The sequence below is a fragment of the Vombatus ursinus genome, unplaced genomic scaffold (genome assembly GCF_900497805.2).
Source record: "Vombatus ursinus unplaced genomic scaffold, bare-nosed wombat genome assembly UNPS02005659.1, whole genome shotgun sequence".
Classification (NCBI taxonomy): Eukaryota; Metazoa; Chordata; class Mammalia; order Diprotodontia; family Vombatidae; genus Vombatus; species Vombatus ursinus.
Window position 1 is genome coordinate 17,816,344 of NW_020945437.1, and position 19,267 is coordinate 17,835,610.

The 19,267-nt window shown below is 36.0% G+C and overlaps 1 protein-coding gene across 1 annotated transcript in view; it reads left to right on the forward strand.

Annotated features, from left to right (window-relative positions):
• NARS2 (asparaginyl-tRNA synthetase 2, mitochondrial) overlaps window positions 1–19,267 on the forward strand; it is a 156,960-nt gene that overhangs the window by 49,231 nt on the left and 88,462 nt on the right. The window contains exon 6 of the mRNA XM_027848156.1: window positions 13,528–13,622. Coding sequence (XP_027703957.1) covers window positions 13,528–13,622 — 95 coding nt within the window. The remainder of the gene's footprint in view (window positions 1–13,527; window positions 13,623–19,267) is intronic.

A 19,267-nucleotide genomic window follows, 5' to 3' on the forward strand; every position in this document is an offset into this window, starting at 1 on the left:
ATTTTTTGCCGAGGCACTGGGAGACCAGTTTGCTGTAGAATGCCAAGGCACCTGGTGGTTTTCTGAGCTGGTTTACACTGGTTCCCCTGCCCTCACTGAGGCACTCGGAGGTCCAGGTGTTGGTGTTTGCCTGCTCTACCACCTGGGTTTCAGGATTTCCTCCTGGTGTGTTAAAGTGAGGCTTTCTGCGAGCTTGCTAAGACACCTCCAGTTCGGTACTGCTCCCCTTCCCCCAGGGCAAGAGGGGCCTTTCCCGTTAATTCCTCAAGCTACCTGGGCTACTGGACTGCTGCTCCCCATCTTTCTTCTGGTTCAGCTGTTCCAGAGTTTTTCCTGGGGTGATATTTTCTGGGCTTTCAGACGTTGATAGGGGAGGGTGAGAGCGACTATGTTTTTACTCCACCATCTTGGCTCCCGGAAGCAGAAGTCTGTTCTGTTTTTTTAAGACTTGATTTTGTTCTTATGTTTCTTGTTGTCTCATAGAGTAGTTGATTTTTGTTTGGTCCATTCTAATTTTCAGGGAGTTGGTTTCTTGAGTAAGATTTTGTCCCTCTTAGACCAGGCTATTTATTCTTCTTTCAGTTCTACTAGAAGTGTCATTTCTTTCATAATATCCATTTTATCTCATTTCATTTCTTCTAGGGCTTTTAATGGACTTTGCAGTCTATTGAATAATTATTAATAATAATATTAAATTAATTTATAATATAAATAATATAATATATTTACATAATGTAATTAATAAGTTAAATTAATAATAAATACTAAATTTTAATGGACTATTGCAGCCTACCTGTATCCGAGGTTCTACCTGTAGTGGTTTAGGAGTTGTTCTCTTTTTCTAGGCTTGTATCCAGAATGGTTGTAAGTAAGGTGAATTTTAGTGTGTGTAAGGAGGATTTTGTTATTCCGTTTAGATGATAGTTCCAGGATCCTGGATAATATTTCCCACGAATTATGGTTGAAAACATCTCCACCATGCAGTCGCAGTAGAGATATAGGGGTGACGTAATATACGCCTGTGCCATGCTAGGTTGTGACGATATTGCTAAAATTAACCTGTGAGCTTAATGTTGGCAAGATGCCTTCTTTGTCTGTTGCCCTAAAAAGCAAGTGGGCACTGGTCAGTGAGTGAGGAACCCATTTTGGAGATTTGGGTGATGCATAGAGGAATGCATGTACCTGCCTTGAGAGGCCCCCATCAAGGCTTAGGGGATCTTGAAGGAGTTGTTCTATTCTCATTTGCTCCTGCAAGAAGTGTGATTAGGGAATGCTATAGGAGCTAGTGCTCCCATTATCAGCAACTCCCTTTGAGAAGACTAGACTAGAATGAAGTAAGCTTATTGAACCCTTCTGAAGCTGTCTTCGTGTCTGATTGGATCAAAAGTGAACCTGTGCTCGAACACCTGTTAGTGTTAGGAGCCCTCCTTTGTTCTCCTGCCCAACAGATGGTGTTACCTGTGTGTTTATCTGTGAAACAGTGGTCCTGGAGAATTAATATTTCTTTATTATGAGTGTCTTACTCTGTTTTTTTCTTATTTGCAGCTTTACTTCCTGAATGGGGACTTTTTTTGTCAGGGCTGAGTTCTTAATTGCTTCTGCACTTTCAGATGGGATCATGGGTTCCTCTTTGGTCCTAATCTGTATTGCTTGGGCTCCTGCCAGTATCATAACCCTCCACTGGTGTCTGCTGTGCACAGAGTATTTGTGGGTCCCAAATTCACTTGTATCCTCTAGGTGCAGAGCACAGCCCTACCCTAGACTGTCAGGGTTTGCTCATGTGGGCTCACTGCAAATGCTGCAAACTCTCAAGAGTTTCTAGGGTGGTTAGAACGTTTGTTGTTCTCCTGGTAGAAGCTTTGGTGTTTACTAGCTCCCATCCTCTTGTTTAGGCCCAAACATTTATAACAAAAACATTTTAAAAGAAAGAAAAAGAAAACACTTCAATAAAATGAAGTGACACATATACCAGATCTGATGGTGATATCCAAGTGTCTCATCTCTGCAAAGAAGGGAAGGCCTCACTTGTCTTTTAATAAGCTTGCTAATTGAGCTTTTCTGTTTCAAGTAGTAGCATATACCCTGTCTCTACTAGAATACCACCATAATAATTCTTTAGTAAATATTTTTGGATAGTGATATGAGTATGAAGTCAAAACTGTTTCTTCTAAGTTTTTACAGGTTATTTTATAAGCTTTTATTAGTTGACATTTTTGAAGCCCCTAGGCACATAGGATGAGCTGTAAAATAAATAGCATTCCTGTGCCATGCACTTGTCTTTAGAGCAAACAAAAAGAACAAAGAATAGATTGTACCACACACAGATACAGGTAGGACTGTCCAACATTGTGGTGGGGATAGTGGAATGTCTGGAGGAGTGCCGTCGCCCTCTTACTTCTCTGATGATAATAGGGTTATACAGTTTAGGATTGAAAAGATCTTAGAGATTACCCAGTTAAACACTTCATTTGCAAGATGAGGAAATGGAGGTTGAGAGGGGAGGTGACTTGTCTAAGTTAATACAGGTAGTAAATAGCAGAAATTGTTCAAGTCTGTTTTTCTCTCAGCCATACCATGCTACTTCTTAGGGGTGGGAATAGAATTATTTTTTTTTTGTAAGTAAACAAAAGGCTATATATACATAGACATGTCTATATACACACACAAGTATATCTTCTTATAGCCAAAGAGGCCTACCTTGAGTAGTTTTTCTTACCCTCTTGAAACAGGAGATTAATAGGGCTTGTAGAGAGAACATGGACCCTGACAAGCAAATTAAACAAACAGTTTTTAGTTACTTTTTTTTTTTTTTAAGGCAATTGGGGTTAAGTGATTTGCCCAGGGTCACACAGCTAGTAAGTGTCAAGTGTTTGATCTGAGGCCGGATTTGAACTCAGGTCCTCCTGACTTCAGGGCCGGTGCTCTATCCACTGCGCCACCTAGCTGCCCCTTTAGTTACTTTTTTTAAGGTAAGAAGCCACATTCTCCCAGGTTTCAAGATACTTTTGAAAATAGAATCAGTGTGTTTCAGACCATTAAAGTACTACTCAGTAAATTTGTTCAGCAAGCATTTTTTTCAAGTGGCTATTACGTGTTCAGCCATACTAATTACTTACTAATCAGTTCACTGAAACAGTAGTAGACAACCATTCACAAAGAAGTGGTGTCCTGTGAAATTAAAATAAGCAGAGTTGCTTCCATGATAAAAGCCAAGAACAAAATCATCTAAGGAAAAAACCCACCATTTTTAGGCATAATTGATGATAGTTATTTGTTATTATAATCAAGTAATGAACTGCAAAATTGTTACATAAAGCCAGGAAAGTGTGATTGTTACAGACTTAATTGAATGATCATAGCTAAGTCAAATAATAATTGCAACAAAAGTAAAGCAAAAAATGTTTTTATGAGGATTTGAGTCTTTTTCCTGATTCTAATGTTATTGATTTTTCAGATTGAGTTTTAAATACAATAGCTAGAGTAGTTGTTTAAAGGAAATGTATAGTTTTCTTCTATAAATCAAGATTTTTTTAATCTTGACTCAATTCAATTCAACAAATGTTTATTAAGTGCCTACCATGTGCAAGACCCTGGTAGATGTAATGAGAAAAACAAAACACTCCTTCCTTACTTCAGGGGAGTTTGTTTTTCTGGAATAAGTTTTTCTATTGTAAGTCAGATGACTTTTTAGGCAGAGGTAAAATTAGCAAGATAATAAGAGGGATCTTCAGCCACTAGGCCAGAAAAAAAAAATTGCTTCTACCCTAGTTAGTGGAGAAGAGATAAACTTATCAAATATTTCTGTTATAGTTCTATCAAAGGCTATTCAATTCAACCTCTGTAGCTCAAGTAACAAATCATTCTGTTGACCAAATTGCCAAACCCAGAAAGCATAAAACATAGAATGCTATTTGAGGAGCTCCGCATAGCTGTACCTTCTAACCGGCTACAGAATGAGGAAGCTTGGTTGTGGATGGAGAGCTAAACTTGAAGTTAGGATGACCTGAGTCCAGATGCTGACTGTAATAGGTACTAGTTACATGACCATGGGCATGTAACTCTGAGCCTTTCAGTTTTCTTTTCTAAAAATGAGAGGATTGGACTTGATGATATTTAGGTCCCTTCCAGCTCTAAATCTTTCATTCTGTTTTAACACGGGCTCTAGAGCCATGTTCTTAACCTTCACTTTTTTAAAATTAATTTTTATTTTTATTCAGAACTTAAGAAAACAACACAACCAACTGGAATGGCTAGCACTTAATAAGTAAATGCTTGCTGACCAACTAAATGACTTTTTTTTTTCTTTTTTGGCTAGGCAATGAGGTTAAGTGACTTTCTCAGGGTCACACAGCTAAAAATGTCAAGTGTCTGAGGCCAGATTTGAACTCAGGTCCTTCTGACTCCAGGGCCAGTGCTCTATCCACTTCACCATCTAGCTGCCCCCAACTAAGTGACTTTTATCCCCACTGTCCTTCATACAGATATTTCACCACCCACCCCTAACCCCAGCCTCAGTATGTCTAAAATTTTTATTACTTTCCCTTTAAACTTACTGCGTCTTCTGACTTTACTTTTTCTGCTGATGTTCCCATGTTCAAAGCCTTGGAGTTATCTTTGACTCCCTTGAAGCTCATACTTTGCTTACATACTTCTTTCTCTGCACTTTCATTATACTGTTCCACACATCTGAAATGCCCTGTTTTGTGATTTCCTCTTTGAATTCTAGTCTATCCTTTAAAAGCAACTAAAATGTCTCTTCTTCATGTTGCTTTCTCTCATTCAGTAATAATTTACAGATCTTCCATTTCAGGCCTTACAGACTGTTTTGTAATATTTTGTTGTTGCATTTTTATTTTTTGATTTATTTTCACTTGATGTTGGTTCATTTTCTTCCTAAGATTTGTAAGTTCCTTGGTAAGGGCCACATCTTTTCTAAAATTCTGTTTCCTCCACTGCCTAGCACATGTGTTCTGCACAAAGTAGAACCTTAATAAAAGTTGAAGTCAGAGACTGTCATATACATTTGTAGGTCCCTTTGGCTTTGTCTCTCTCCATCCCGTCTCAACTAGACATATTAGTGGCTTAGTAAATATGTGTTGAATACATAGAATGTAGTCCTCAGGGTGTCTCTTTTGTGGTAAAATGTGAATGCTTAGAGTGTCAGTGTCTAGAATATTTTGAAAAAGTGTCAAACCAAGGAACAATTGTGTTGACCTCAGATCATAGAACATTTATGTGTCATGCCATGGGGTTGACTTGTCATGAAGATCACAGTGATTTTTTAATAGTCTATTAATAACTTTAGAAGCAACCTTCTGGTGGAAAGATCGACGGATTTGGAGTCAGAGGATCTAGGTTTGAATTCCAACTCAGTGAGTTCCTAATAGTGTTGTAAATTGAATTTCTCTTATAATTTCTTCATCTGTAATAGGGGGATAATAATACTTTCTACTACATAGGTAAGAAGATGCTATATAAATATGAACTGTTATTAAATTGTAACAAATTTCCAAACTGAATACATAGTTTTTGTTTTTGTTTTTATTTTTAGTGGCATAAAGTCTCTCTTCTAATTTAAATCCTTGACAAATTTCTTTTATTCCATATATAAAAACAGAATTTAACAGGAACTTTTAAAGACTTCTTTGTACGTTTAAAGAATTGTAAGTTGAGAAGGATCAGCTTACATTCATTATGAAAAAGTATTCATAAATAGAAACTTGGAGTTTAATGTTTTGAGATACATGTTGCATATTCATCAAAATTGAGCGCGTAACTCCCTTCAGTGCTTTAAGTGGGAGTTTTTCAGTCAATCAACAAAGATTTATTAATTACCTGCTGAGTTCTAGGCTCTGTGTTAGGTATTGGGTATACAGAGACAAAACTAGAAAAGTCCCTACTAGAAAGGAGCTTACAATGTAATCAGGGGAGATAATATGTACATATTTAAGTAAATATGAAATAAATACAAGATAACTTGGGGTTAAACACAAATGGCCAGGGGTTCAGGAGAGGCTTCATATAGAAGGTGGCATTTGAACTGAATCTGGAAGGGATATTAATGATTCTAAGAAGTGTCAGTAAAAAGGGAGAGCATTCTAGGCAGGGGGAACAACCTATACAGGAAATGAGAGGAGATGGCCTAGATTGGTCAACTGATGGAATGAGTAGAGGGAGAGAGATTGAGGAGTTGAGGATGACGCTGAACAGGAATAGGCTAGTTGAGAAGAGTGGTAGGTTTTCGGGGAAGAAATGAGTTCTATTTTGAACATGTTGAGTTTGAGATGCCTAAAGGATATCCAATTTAAACTGACCTATAGACAGTTGGTGATTCAGGACTGGAACTTTTTTCTGCTGAATAAGGGAAATTTCTTAAATTGTGGCTGGTCATTGCATTGTTTCTTAAGTCTTTTAAAGTATAACGTTATAAATTCTTCTCCTCTTCCTGTTCTCTTCAGTGTTCATCAGTTCATACAATTTCTTGTTTTCTCTGAAACCTTTTTTCCACTTCTTAGAGCATATTAATATTCTATTATATTCATATACCACAATTTGTTCAGATATTTCCTAACATATGAGCTCTCTCATAGTTTCTATTTCCCTGTTAGAACCAAAAGAGTTGTGATAAAAAAAAACTACATGTGTGTGTATGTATATTTTCCCAGATATTTTTACTCTTTTGATCTCTTTGGGATATGGGTCTGTTAGTGATACCATTGGGTGAAAGATTATATAGAGTTCAGTGACTTTTAGAGCATAGTGTCAAATTTCTTTTCAGGATAACTTGATGAATTCACATCTCCATCAGCAGTTATTTAATGTACCTATCTTCCAGTAGCCCCTCCAACAAATGTCACTTTCCTTTTTTTGTCATCTCTGCTAATAGGTGCTAATAGGTGTGAACTGGAACTTGAGTTATTTTGATAAGAATTTTTCTAAATATTAGTGATTTGGAGTAATTGTTCATATGGCTATAGATAGTTTGCATTTTCCTTTGAAAACTACCTATGCATTTTTAGCATGATGTTTTGTACAGTATAGTCAGATTCCTTCATCACAGACAAAAAAAGGCATCTAGGTCAGTTACCACACTGATGGTAAACCCTTTAACTTGAAAAGTACAAGCCGAGACCAAAGTGGAGGGAGAGTTGATGCTCATGACCTTTTGTTTGCGGGTGCTTGTTGTCTAGCTGCTGAGGCTCAGGTGCAAGAGTATGGATCGATCATCTGCCGCTTGTGCTAATTTTGGCCTGACAGTCAACACCAAGAAAACAGGTCCTCCACCAGCCAGCACTACACCATCCATATGTAGAGCCATTGTTCAGAGTAAATCAAGAAACTCAATGTTGTGGACAAGTTCACTCACCTTGGCAGTTTGCTTTCTAGGGATGTTCATATAGATGATGGGATTGATAGACGCATTGCCAGAGCTAGCTAAGAGTTTGGGAAGCTTCAAAAGAAAGCATGGGAGAGAAGAAGTATTAGACTGCTTATCAACTTCAAGGTCTACAGAGCCATTGTACTGACTTCACTATTGAATGCCTGTGAAACTGGACAGTATACCAGCACCATGCCAGAAAACCGCTGCCGCTTGGATTATCGTAGGAAGATTCTGAGAATTACCCAGCAACAAAAGGTGCCAGACACTGAGGTCCTCTCAAGCCAAACTTCCAAGCATTCAAACTCTACTGTCAAGAGCATAACTCCTGATGGCCTGGTCACCCAGCCCAAATAGCAAATGTACGATTACCTAAAAAACTATTTTACAGAGAACTTGCACAAGGCAAGCTTTCACTTTGTAATCAGAAGAAACAGTACAATGACACTTTAAAGGTCTCTTTGAAGAACTTTGGTATTCATTGTGAGACATGAAGACTGGCAAAGACCAGACTCTGGCACAGGACCACCCGGTATGTTGTACCCACATCAAAAAAGGCACTATACTTCATGAGCGAAGCAGAATCACAGTAGCACAAAGGAAACGTGAGCTACACAAATCCAAAGACATCTCCATCCCAAATGTTTTAATGAACTACTTGTGCTCGACCTGTGGAAGAGCCTTTTGAACTCATATTGGACTGATTAGCCACAGCCAAATACACATCATGGATGTCATTGGTCCTCTTTGAAAATGAAGGATGAAAGGCGCAGCTAGGTGGCGCAGTAGATAGAGCACCGGCCCTGGAGTCAGGAGGACCTGAGTTCAAATATGACCTCAGGCACATAACACTCACTAGCTGTGTGACTCTGGGCAAGTCACTTAACTCCAATTGCCTCACCAAAAAAAAAAAAACCAGAAAGAAAACAAAGGATGAAAAACAACAACAATTCATAACCTTTGACTATTTGTCTCTTAGGGAATGTCTCTTGTCCTTGATATATTTGAATCAGTTCTGTATGTATCTTTGATATCAAATTTTGTCAAAGAAACTTGCTAAAGTCATTCCCCAATAGATAAATGGTCAAACTATATGAACAAACAATTCTCAAAAGAAGAATTACAGACTATTAACAGCCATAATAAAGAGTCTTCACATCACTAATAATAAGAGAATTGCAATTGAAAACAACTTGAGGTTTTACTTCACACCTTGCAAACTGGCAAAAATGGTAAAAAGGTGAGAATAGTCAGTGTTGGAGGGATTTGCGGAAGACAGGTATGCTAATTCATCATTGATGGAGCTACAAATCAGTACAACCGTATTGGAAATCAGTTTGTCATTATGCAGATAAAATGACTGAAATGTCTATACTCTTTGGCCCAGAGATTCCACTGTTAGACTTATTCCCCAAGGAAGCCAAAAGCCATCACAGCTACTAAAATATTCAGAAGAGCACTTTTTGTGATAGCAAGGACTTGGAAGGAAAGTAGATGCCTGTTGATTGGGGAATAACTAAACAAATTGTGATTCTGGAATGTAATAGAATATTATTGAGCTATAAGAAATGACAAAAATGATGAATACAAAGAAATACGGAAAGATCTCCATTAACTAATACAGAGGGATGTAAGCATAGCCAAAAAAGTCACATAAATAATGGCTATATTAGATTGTAAGTTCCTTGAGAGCAGGGACAGTCTTTTGCGTCTTTTTGTATCCCCACTGCTTACAGTGCCTGGCGCATAGTAAATGCCTAACAAATGTTTTATTGAACGGCAACAAAATAAAGTGACTATTGCAGAGTTACGAAGAATTAAACATAGTTCCAAAGAAGAGATATGAGAAAACACCTTTATTCTACCCCTTTGTAGAAATGGGTGATCCATGAGAGTGGTACATTGCACATATTTTCAGACTTCTGTGATGTATCAGTTTTGCTAACTTTTTTCTCTTTTTTTGTCTTTACAAAATGCTTTGTCCTTTGAGGTAGCTCTTTGGGAGAGGAAGTGGATGGGACACTGGGGAAACTTTTAGATTGTTTAAAAAAAATCAATCCAATTTTTAAAACTGAAACTTGTTACCAAGATTTTTTTCCCCACTTAGCTATTGTCCTAATTTTAACTGCATTGATTTCATTTGTACAAAAGCATTTCAATTTTATGTAATCAAAACTGCCCAGTGTATTTTCAGTGATCTTTTCTATCACTTGTTATATTATGAACTGTTTATTTATCTATATTTATGAAAGGCAATTTTCCTCTTGTTCCTCTAATTTGCTGATGATGTGAATTTTTATATATAGGACTTATTTCTATTTGGAACTTATTGTAGTATATAGTATAAGATCTTAGTCTAAACTTATTTCTTCTGGATGACTTTCCAATCTTCCTAGCAGTTTTTATTTTATTTATTTAATTCCGTACTCTAGCAATGAACTTCTTTGGGATTATTAAAAAAAAAAATGTGTTGCTGTATTCATTTGCTTCTCTGTGTTATATACCTAATCTCTTCCACTGATTGACTTCCTGTTTTTTACTTGGAACAGTTAGTTTTGATAGCTAACATTTATACAACACTTACTATGTGTCAGGCACTATACTAAGTGCTTTCCAATTATTATCTCATCTGATCCTTACAACAACCCTAGGAGGAAGGTGCTATTAATATCCCTATTTTACAGATGAGGAAACTGAAACAAACAGGATTTAAGTGATTTGCCCACGGTCACACAGCTAGTAAGTGTCTGAGGGTGGATTTGAACTCAAGTCTTCCTAACTCAAGGCCCTGTTCTCTATCCATTGCACCATCTAGCTGCTGGTTTGTAATATTGTTTGAAATCTAATACTTCCTATTCCCCTTCTCACTTTATTTCATTACTAAAAAATAATGACCTTGAGAATCTTGACTTTTTCTTTCCCCAATTGAATTTTATTATTTTTTCTAGCTCTCTAAAGAAATCCTTTGGTAATTTGATTGTTATGGCACTGAATGAGTAAATTAATTTAGGAAACAATGCCTTTTAAAATTTTTTATTATATTGGCACAGTCCAACCATGAGCAATTATTATCTCCACTTATTTATCTTTGTCTTTGTTTCTTTAAAATTGTGTTTTGTAGAACAGCTAGGTGGCACAGTGGATAGAGTACTGGGCCTGAAGTCAGGAAAATTCATCTTTCTGAGTTCAAATCTGGCCTCAGACACTCACTAGCTATGTGACCCTGGGCAAGTCACTTAACCCTCTTTGTCTTAGTTCCTCATCCTGTAAAATGAGCTGGAGAAGGAAATGGCAAACCTCTCCTGTATCTTTGCCAAGAACACCCCAAAATGGGGTCATGAAGAATGAAACATGACTGAAATGACTGAAGAACAAATTCTTATGGGTCTTTTGTGTGCTTTTGGTAGGTAGACTCCTAAATATTTTATATATCTTATAGTTGTTTTGAATAGAATTTCTCTGTCTACTTCTGCTGAGTTTGTTGGTAATATATAAAAAATTTGATGATTAGCATAATTTTATTTTATAACTTGCTACTTTGATCAAGTTATTGTTTCAATTAGTTGATGCTATACTGTTGTGTCATCTGTAAGAAGCAATATTATTTCCTCTTCACCTATTTATTCCCTCCCTTTCTTTTTCTTGTTTTATTGATATAGCTCGCATTTCCAGCACTATGTTAAATTATAATGGTGATCATGCATATCCTTAACCTTGCTTTATCAGAAAGGTTCTCGTTTAATTTTCATTTGATCTTTCTAATGGTTCTAAATGGTTCTTGGTTTTAGATACAGTTTACTATTTTAAGGGAAGATCATTTGTTCCTATGATATTCTAATATTTTTATAGAAATGGGGGATGTATTTTTTGTCAAAAACTTTATTGATATAATCATGTGATTTGAGTTTTTTTATTAATATTTAACAAGGTCTGTTATTTTGTAGCTTTTCTAATATTGTACCAACTTTATATTCCTAGTATAAATCCTTCCTGATCATAGTGTATAATGTTTTTGATATGTTGCTGGAGTCTCTTTACTGATATTTTTCATTAGAAATATTCATCGTTAGTTTTCTAGTCTGTTTTGTCTTTTGCTGGTTTGACATCAAGACCATATCTTGTCATATGAAGAATTTTATAGGGTGTTCTCTCTTTTTTTTTTTTAATTTTTTATTTTTAGGCAATTAAGGTTAAGTGACTTGCCCAGGGTCACACAGCTAGTAAGTGTCAAGTGTTTGGTCTGAGGCCGAATTTGAACTGAGGTCCTCCTGACTTCAGGGCCAGTGCTCTATCCACTGTGCCACCTAGCTGCCCCTATTCTCCCCTTTTTAAAATTATTTTTGCAAACAAGTTATGTAATATTTGGATTAATTATTCTTTGAATGTTTTATAGACTTCTCTTGTGAATGTAACTGATCCTGGAGGTTTTTTTTTTTTTGAGAGTTCTTTTATAATTAGTTGCATGTTTTCATATTGGATTATTTAAATTCCCTATTTCTTATTCTGATAATCTAAGTATTTCATATCTGTGTAAGTATTGATTTACTTTATTTAAATTGTTAGTTTTGTTGACATACGAGTAGGAAAAAGTTTCTAATTTATTTTTTCATGTGTTTTGATTTTTCCTTTCATTTTTGATACTGGAAATTTGCTCTTTCCTTTTTACTCTGACTAGCTCCTGGTTTATCTTCCTTTTTTTTTTTTTTTTCACTCAACTAGCTTTTATTTACCAATTGATTGGGTTTCTTTGTTTTCATTTTGTTAAGCTTTTCATTGATTTTTACAATTTCTACTTTGGTGTTTAGTTGGGGTATTTGTATCAATGTTCATTAGTTATATTATTCTGTAGTTTTCTTTCTGATTTGCCTACCAACCTTTGTCTATTAGGGCCATATAATAGTTCTTCCATTGTAGATGAGTGAATCTTGGGGGTTTTCCCCATTCTTTTTCTCTTTTATGTTTTTCCCTGAAATAGCGTACAGAGCTCTGCTAACTCTGAAAAATTGTACATTCTTGGGTAATTGAATGGTTTGAGTTGTTTTGTTCTTTTCCCCTCTTCCCACACCATGCTTCTTGAGACCACATACCATTAAAATATCTTTATTTAGAGATAAGCAGTATGTGTGTGCACATGGAAGATAATCACAATTTTATGATAGAAAATTTCCATTATTTTCCTTTAAAATGTCAAAAAAAATTCCCAAGATCCCACATTTTTACATTTTTGTCCATCGTAGTTCTATGCAATGTCTCATCCTAGCATAGAGGGAGCCTTAGGTTCTTGAAGTCTGTGTGAGTGGAGTGCAAGCTTGGGCAAGCTCTGCCATCTTAAGTCTTTATGTATCAGCCAGCACTGAGCACTGTCTCTTGTCCAAAGATCAATGTAGCTAACTGTCAGAAGACTCATGATGGACACTGGGAGGTGAATATGTTTGGCCAGACAAATGGAATCTCAGATCCTTAAAGTGATATATACATTTGTAGCACTTGGTAATTGCTCTCAGTCAGGTTTTGGAGGGAGAAGCTTATTTTGTGATACAGGCATATTCTCTCTGCTTATTTTGAGAGAGACAACTTTGATAGAATCTAAAGCAGAAAAGGACCTTAGGATTTATCTAGTTCAACTCCCTTATTTTGCAGATGAGGAAACTCAGGCCCAGAGCAGTGAAATGACCTAGCCAAAGTCATGCAAGAAATGGCAGAATTGTAACTTCAAATCTAGTGCTTTCTCTAATGCCCTGTGCCTAATAAAACTCTCCGTTTTTTTTTCTGTGAAATGAGGCAGTAAACTTGGATGATTCCTTAGTTCCTTCTAAAGCTACCATTTTGTGACACTAAGTGCCTTTGATTTTTAGACTTCCATAAGTATTCTCCATATACATAGTATTATAGATTGAGAATTGAATAATACCTTCAGGGTTGTCTAGGCCCAAAATGAGGCCCAGAGAAGTTAAGTGATTTGCCGAAAGTCACATAGGTAGTAGAATAGAGATTCTAACCCAAGTTCTCAGTGATTGGTGATTGTGATCTTTCTCTTGTGGTCTTAAATAAAAATTTGTATTGCCTTAAAATGTTTTTCAGTGGATGAATGATTTACAAATGAAAATCAAATAAGGTCTTTAATAGTTTCCTGTGTTCTTGAATTTCAGCCATCAAGCAAAGTGAAAGAACCAGGGAAGAATTTCTTTGATGTTCCTGCCTTCTTGACTGTCTCAGCACAGCTTCATCTTGAAGTGATGTCAGGGTACAGAATTTTCTGTAGTTTGTTTGCTTTTAGTGGCTATTGATTGTGGGGCAAATGGAAGTAATAAGACTGTTTCTTCTCTCTAGGCATTTCTGAATATTAGAATCAGGCTTTTGTGGTTTGTAATATTACCTCTCTTAAATTTTGAAATTGGGATATATATCCATAATGAAACGTTGTGGCTTTCTTGAGATTTGTTCCCTTTTTAGTTGAGAATTCTCATTTTTCCTGTTAAAACATATTAATTTAAGCAGTTCTTAGATTTGCAGCTTTAAGAACCACATAATTTTAGATTTAAAAGCAGGGCCGCAGATCACATCTAGTACAGCATGTATATAAACAAGAATGTTCTTTATAAACATCTTAAATCATGGTCTTTCAGGTTTGACTCGAAGACCTTTAGTGAGGGAAACCCCCTCCGTCCTGATGCAGTGTATTCCACTTTTGAACTGCTCTAATTCTTAGGATTTCTTCCTTGTATTTAGGCTAAATTATTATCTCTGCAACTTCCATTCATTGCTCCCTGTTTCTTCTAAGATGAAACAATAGATCTGATCTTTCTTGCATATGACAGCTATTCAGATTATAGGAAACAGGTCTCACATCATTTATTCCCCATTCCCATTCCTCTTTCCCTTACTCCCCCTCCCCACCCACTTTCTTCTGGGTTAAACATCCCTAAGTTTTTTATCTGTGACGTGGTTTTGAGCTCTCTCCCTGCCCCACTTATCTTCCTGGACAGTCTCTAGTTTGTCATTGCCTGTCTCAAAATAAAACACCCAGAACTGAACACAATACTTTGGATGTAGTCTGATAGGGATAGAGGAGAATAGAACTATTCATTCTGGACCCTATACATTCCTCAATGTAGCCAAGATGACATTAGCATTTTTAGCTGCCAATACTCACATTTAGCTTGTAGTCTGACTAAAAGCCCTAGATATTATTCCTATGAGTTGTATTGCTACACATCCCTGTAATTTCAGCTAGGTGATTGAATATTTAGATGGTTAGCTCTGGTACTCTAGAGATAGTTTATGATTACTTTTTAAAAATCTCATCTATAAAGATGAGTGATTGATTCAAAGGAAATTATGTATTTTTATGGTATTTGTATTTAAATTTTCTTTTAAACATAACAAAACCCATTGGATTGGTTATTAACCCATGAGTGAGACAGACAGACAAATACTAAGTGGGAAAGGATAAAACACAACCCAAGAAATGAAACAAAATTACTACTCTGACAGAGGACATGTGGTATAAATGCTTCCATATATTAGTTGCAAAATAAATATTTTTTAATCAAATTGAAAACTGCACTCAGCAATCAGGAGATATGGATTCTAGCCCCTTATGTATGTACGACGTCTCTCTGATAGAATATAAGATCCTACAGATTATATTAACCCTTATTCCAGGAGGCTTCAATCACTGCCACCTAAGGCAAAAGTTGGAATTCTGTAAAAGTACATGTGATGTGTATTATCCATTCAGCAAGCTGTTTCACTTTTGTCTTTGTCCCTAACATAGTATGTGGCACATAGTAAGCACATAATAAATGCATATTGACTGATTGATTGGAATCTTTGGCTTCCTCCAAGACCCAAGTAAACTAACTGCTGTTGGAAGCCATTCCTGATGCACTTCATTTTGGTGCTCTCTCCTTCCTCTGATTATCTTGTATTTAACTGCTCTGTGAACATGATGTATCCTGGTAGAAGGATACAGAGCAGGGATTGTTTTGTCATTGTCTTTTTAGGGGCTTAAAAAATGTACATTGACTTGAATAGTTATCGGGTTGGGTTAGATGATCTTAGAAGTCTCTTCAAACTCTTAAGATTTTAAGAATATTAAGGACATTTAAAAATATGTGAACTATGGTAACAATTAAAAACTTTTTCAGGCTAGTGCTCTTTGATGATCTTAGAAGGTAGTATCTTAGGGAGAATGCTTATTAAAGAATGAATATGTAAGTACACTCTGGACAGTGAAAAAGTTTGCTTTTGCAGAATATTTTTAAGCAATCAGTAAGGCTGGATCAACTCTTCAATATTTAATAAATGTTTAAGTACTAGACTTACTGAGGGAGAAACAAAAATGAATAACAAACACTCATTCCCATCAAGGAGGAGCATATCATCTAATGGGGTGAAGAAGCATAATAATATAGTGCTTTATAGTTTACAAAGCATTTTCCTCACAATAATCTAACAGGAAGTATAAATAATATCCCCATTTTACAAGTGGAAAAATGTAAACTTAGAAAGATTTACAGGATAAATTCCAAGTTATTTTTAGAGGGAATGAGGTAACTAGAGAAATCTTAAAAGGCCTTTTGCAGAAGGTAGCACTTGAGGTGAGACTTGAAGGGAGCTTAAGGTGAGAAAAGCTTTCGAGAAATGGGGGACAGACAGCTAGCAAAAGACATGGTGGTAAGAATTGGAATGCCTTGTTTGGGCCATATCAAAAATTCCAATTTGGCTGGAACATAGCATACATCAAAGAAGTAATTTGTGGTCAGCCTGTAACGATAGGTTTGAGTCAAATTGTAAAAGGCGTTAAATAGCAGAGAAGACAAGAAATAGGAAGCCAAGCAGGGTAATTCAACAATATTTATTAAGTACCTACTACATACCAGGCACTGTGCTAATGCTAGAGATAAAAATAAAAAAAGAAACAGTCCCTTTCCTCAAAGAGCTTACATTCACTCAGGAGACTTAACCTAGTCAGACCTAGCAGGAAGGAAGAGACGTAACGGTATATGCTATTCAAAGCTCCGTCTTAGAGCCACAGAACCTGAGATTCAGTGACCCTTCATTTTTTTCCTGTTACAGTTTTCTCACTCGGTATGATTCAGATTCCCAAAGTTTCTATATTATTTTTTCCTGTCACTTTGATTTCTGATACTGATAGAATATGCCATGAAGATGTCCTTTATCTCTGAGTATTCATTCATTCCTTTATTGTCAAGGAGAATACTTCCTCAGAGGTTTTGTGAGGCATTAAATGTATGTGTTTCAGCATGTAACCACCAAACATTTGAGATTGTTGGAAAGTTGCAGAACATGTGTTGTAGCCTTCCTTATCACATGAAATGTGTTCTTAGTAAAATTTAGTGAAGCTACAGAAGAGAACACAGTGTGCAAAGATACTTGACATAAAACTAAATTGGTGGATTACAGAATTTTTATTTTTCCAAGAGATGTGAAGTCTTTTTTTAGCAATGTTAGTCAGATGTTCCCAATTTAATTTGTGAAGCACTAGATTATTAGTATACAGTACATCATGTTTCAGATCCATGTATGATCTAATCTCGAAGAACAGGTTGTTGAGCTTTTTTCTCTCTGCTTTTCTTCAATTTTATTTTAATAGACATTTTAAATGGAATAAATGTCAATTAGATTTAGAAAAGCTGTATTTATCTATAATAATGTATGGTAGTCCCGTGAGTTCATGGCTCCATTTTTAAAGTGGAATATGGTTTTTCATGTAGAAAAAAAAAGTTTCAGTGTGTTCAGGCTGTAAACACAAATTGGTAAATGACAAGTGCTTTCTGAAAGAATTAGGCACCCTCCTGGTTGCCAGATCAGTAGTTTAAGTATGGTAGTGAGTTGTTCCCATATAGTCAATAAAAGGCACTGTTAGAGAAAGACTTGTACAGAATATTTTCCTAAAGGGAAAACAGTTTTTGTCATTGAAAAAGACTGCTTTGCTCTAAATTCTTATAATAGGCTACAGTTTGCTACCTGCTCTGGAAGTTTAACTGTTTTATTTCCTTTATTTTTTAAAGTTTTACTGACACCATTTACATCATGTTAATTTCTGAATATGTCCTGCCCTTCTCCTCCAGTAAGTAGCGTGTGACATAGATTTTTAGAAGATCCTGAAAAGAAAAAGAATGGCTCAGTCACACTGACCAAGCCATTGGCTGTCTAACTCAGGCATATGCAGGCCTGCACAACTGTAGTTTCCACTTCTCCCACAAATGAGGAAAGGTGCATTTTCCCATTTCTTCTCCAGGCCCACTATCCAGTTTGGTTTCTTCTTTATTCTGTTCGTCTTGTGAGAGGCCCCGTGGTTCTGAGAGAGCCAGTGTTGAAGCCCAGAAGACCTGGGCTCTGGTCCTGCCTCTGATATGTACCAGACATGTGTGGCAAGTCATTTAGCTTCTGAGCACTCTACAAGAGTCAACACTGTGAGTTGCAGAAAAGGTACTGACCAGCATTAGTTAAGGGAGTTTCTTTGTCCAAGATCCCCCTGTACTAATGAGATCACAGGCATAATCCCTATCCCTAGCCTCCATTGTTATAGTAATTGTGTATATTGCTTTTCTGCTTTTGCAGAGAACAGTTTTTGTCATTGAAGAAAACTGCTTTGCTCTGAATTCTTATAATAGGCTACAGTTTGCTATCTGCCCTGTTAGAATTGGAAGTTTAACTGTTTTATTTCCTTTATTTTTTAAAGTTTTACTGACACCTTTTACCTCATGTTAATATTTTACCTCATGTTAATTACTTCACTGTGAATCACTTCATGTTTTTTGAAATCCACCTTATTTGGTAGATCACTTAATTTCCTTGGCTTCCATTTCCTCATCTGTAAAATAAGGTTGAACTAGATAGTCTTTGAGGTTCCTTCCATCTATAATCCCATGATCCCTGTTTCTCTAAATTTCTCATATTCACCATTCCATTCCATTCATCAGTCATTTGACAAGCACTTATTAATTATCTGCACTGTGCCAGGATACAAATATAAAAATGAAGCAGTTCTGTCCCACAGGAGTTTACATCCTCTAGGAAAAGACAATATGTATAGATGTGAGAATATACAAAATAAATATGAAGTTGTCTGGTGGCTGGGCTAGATGCTAGGAGTTCAGAAAATCTTATGTAGAAGGTAGTACTGAAGCTGATCTCTGAAGGAGAGTAGGGATTCAAATTATACCATCATATCCTTAGATGCTGTGAATATTTTGATACGTATATGATCTGGTTTCCCTGGGATAGATAGCTGGCAGTGGTGTCTCTGAAATTGTATGGACCATTTCAAGTTTATTTTCTTCCATTTCAGATAATAAACTGATTTAAGATTTAGCACAATTGGGGTTAAATTTTTAAAATGTTATTTACCCTGATACTTCAGAAATCATAATCATATCTCTTTAACAGTGTCTAGAATTTAGTAGGTGCTTAATAAATGCTTATTAATTAACATATCCATTTTTATGTGGCCAGAGGATCATAGATTTGATATTAGAAGAGATCTAAGGAAGATAGCTGTCATCAACCCCTTTGTTTTTATTGTCATATAATCTTGTTCTCATCTTTTTCTATGACATTAGGACAAAAACAGTCCCAGGACACGTTGCTGTCCTGCTGTTGTTCTTTTATACTTATGTTCTGCCAACTATTGTAGTGATGGATAAAATAATTGTATTTGGTAGTTGAATAAAAATATTAGTCTGTAAGGTCATCCTCTGTAGGTTTTCATTGAGCTGAAAACATCCCTACTATAACTCTAGTAGCAAATAAGATGATTGTTCCCACGTGATTTTTAATCTCCTCTCTTAGGTTGCTATATTTTGAAAGGTTTTAATTTCTCATAGCTTATAAAATTGAGTATTTGATATTGTAATGTCT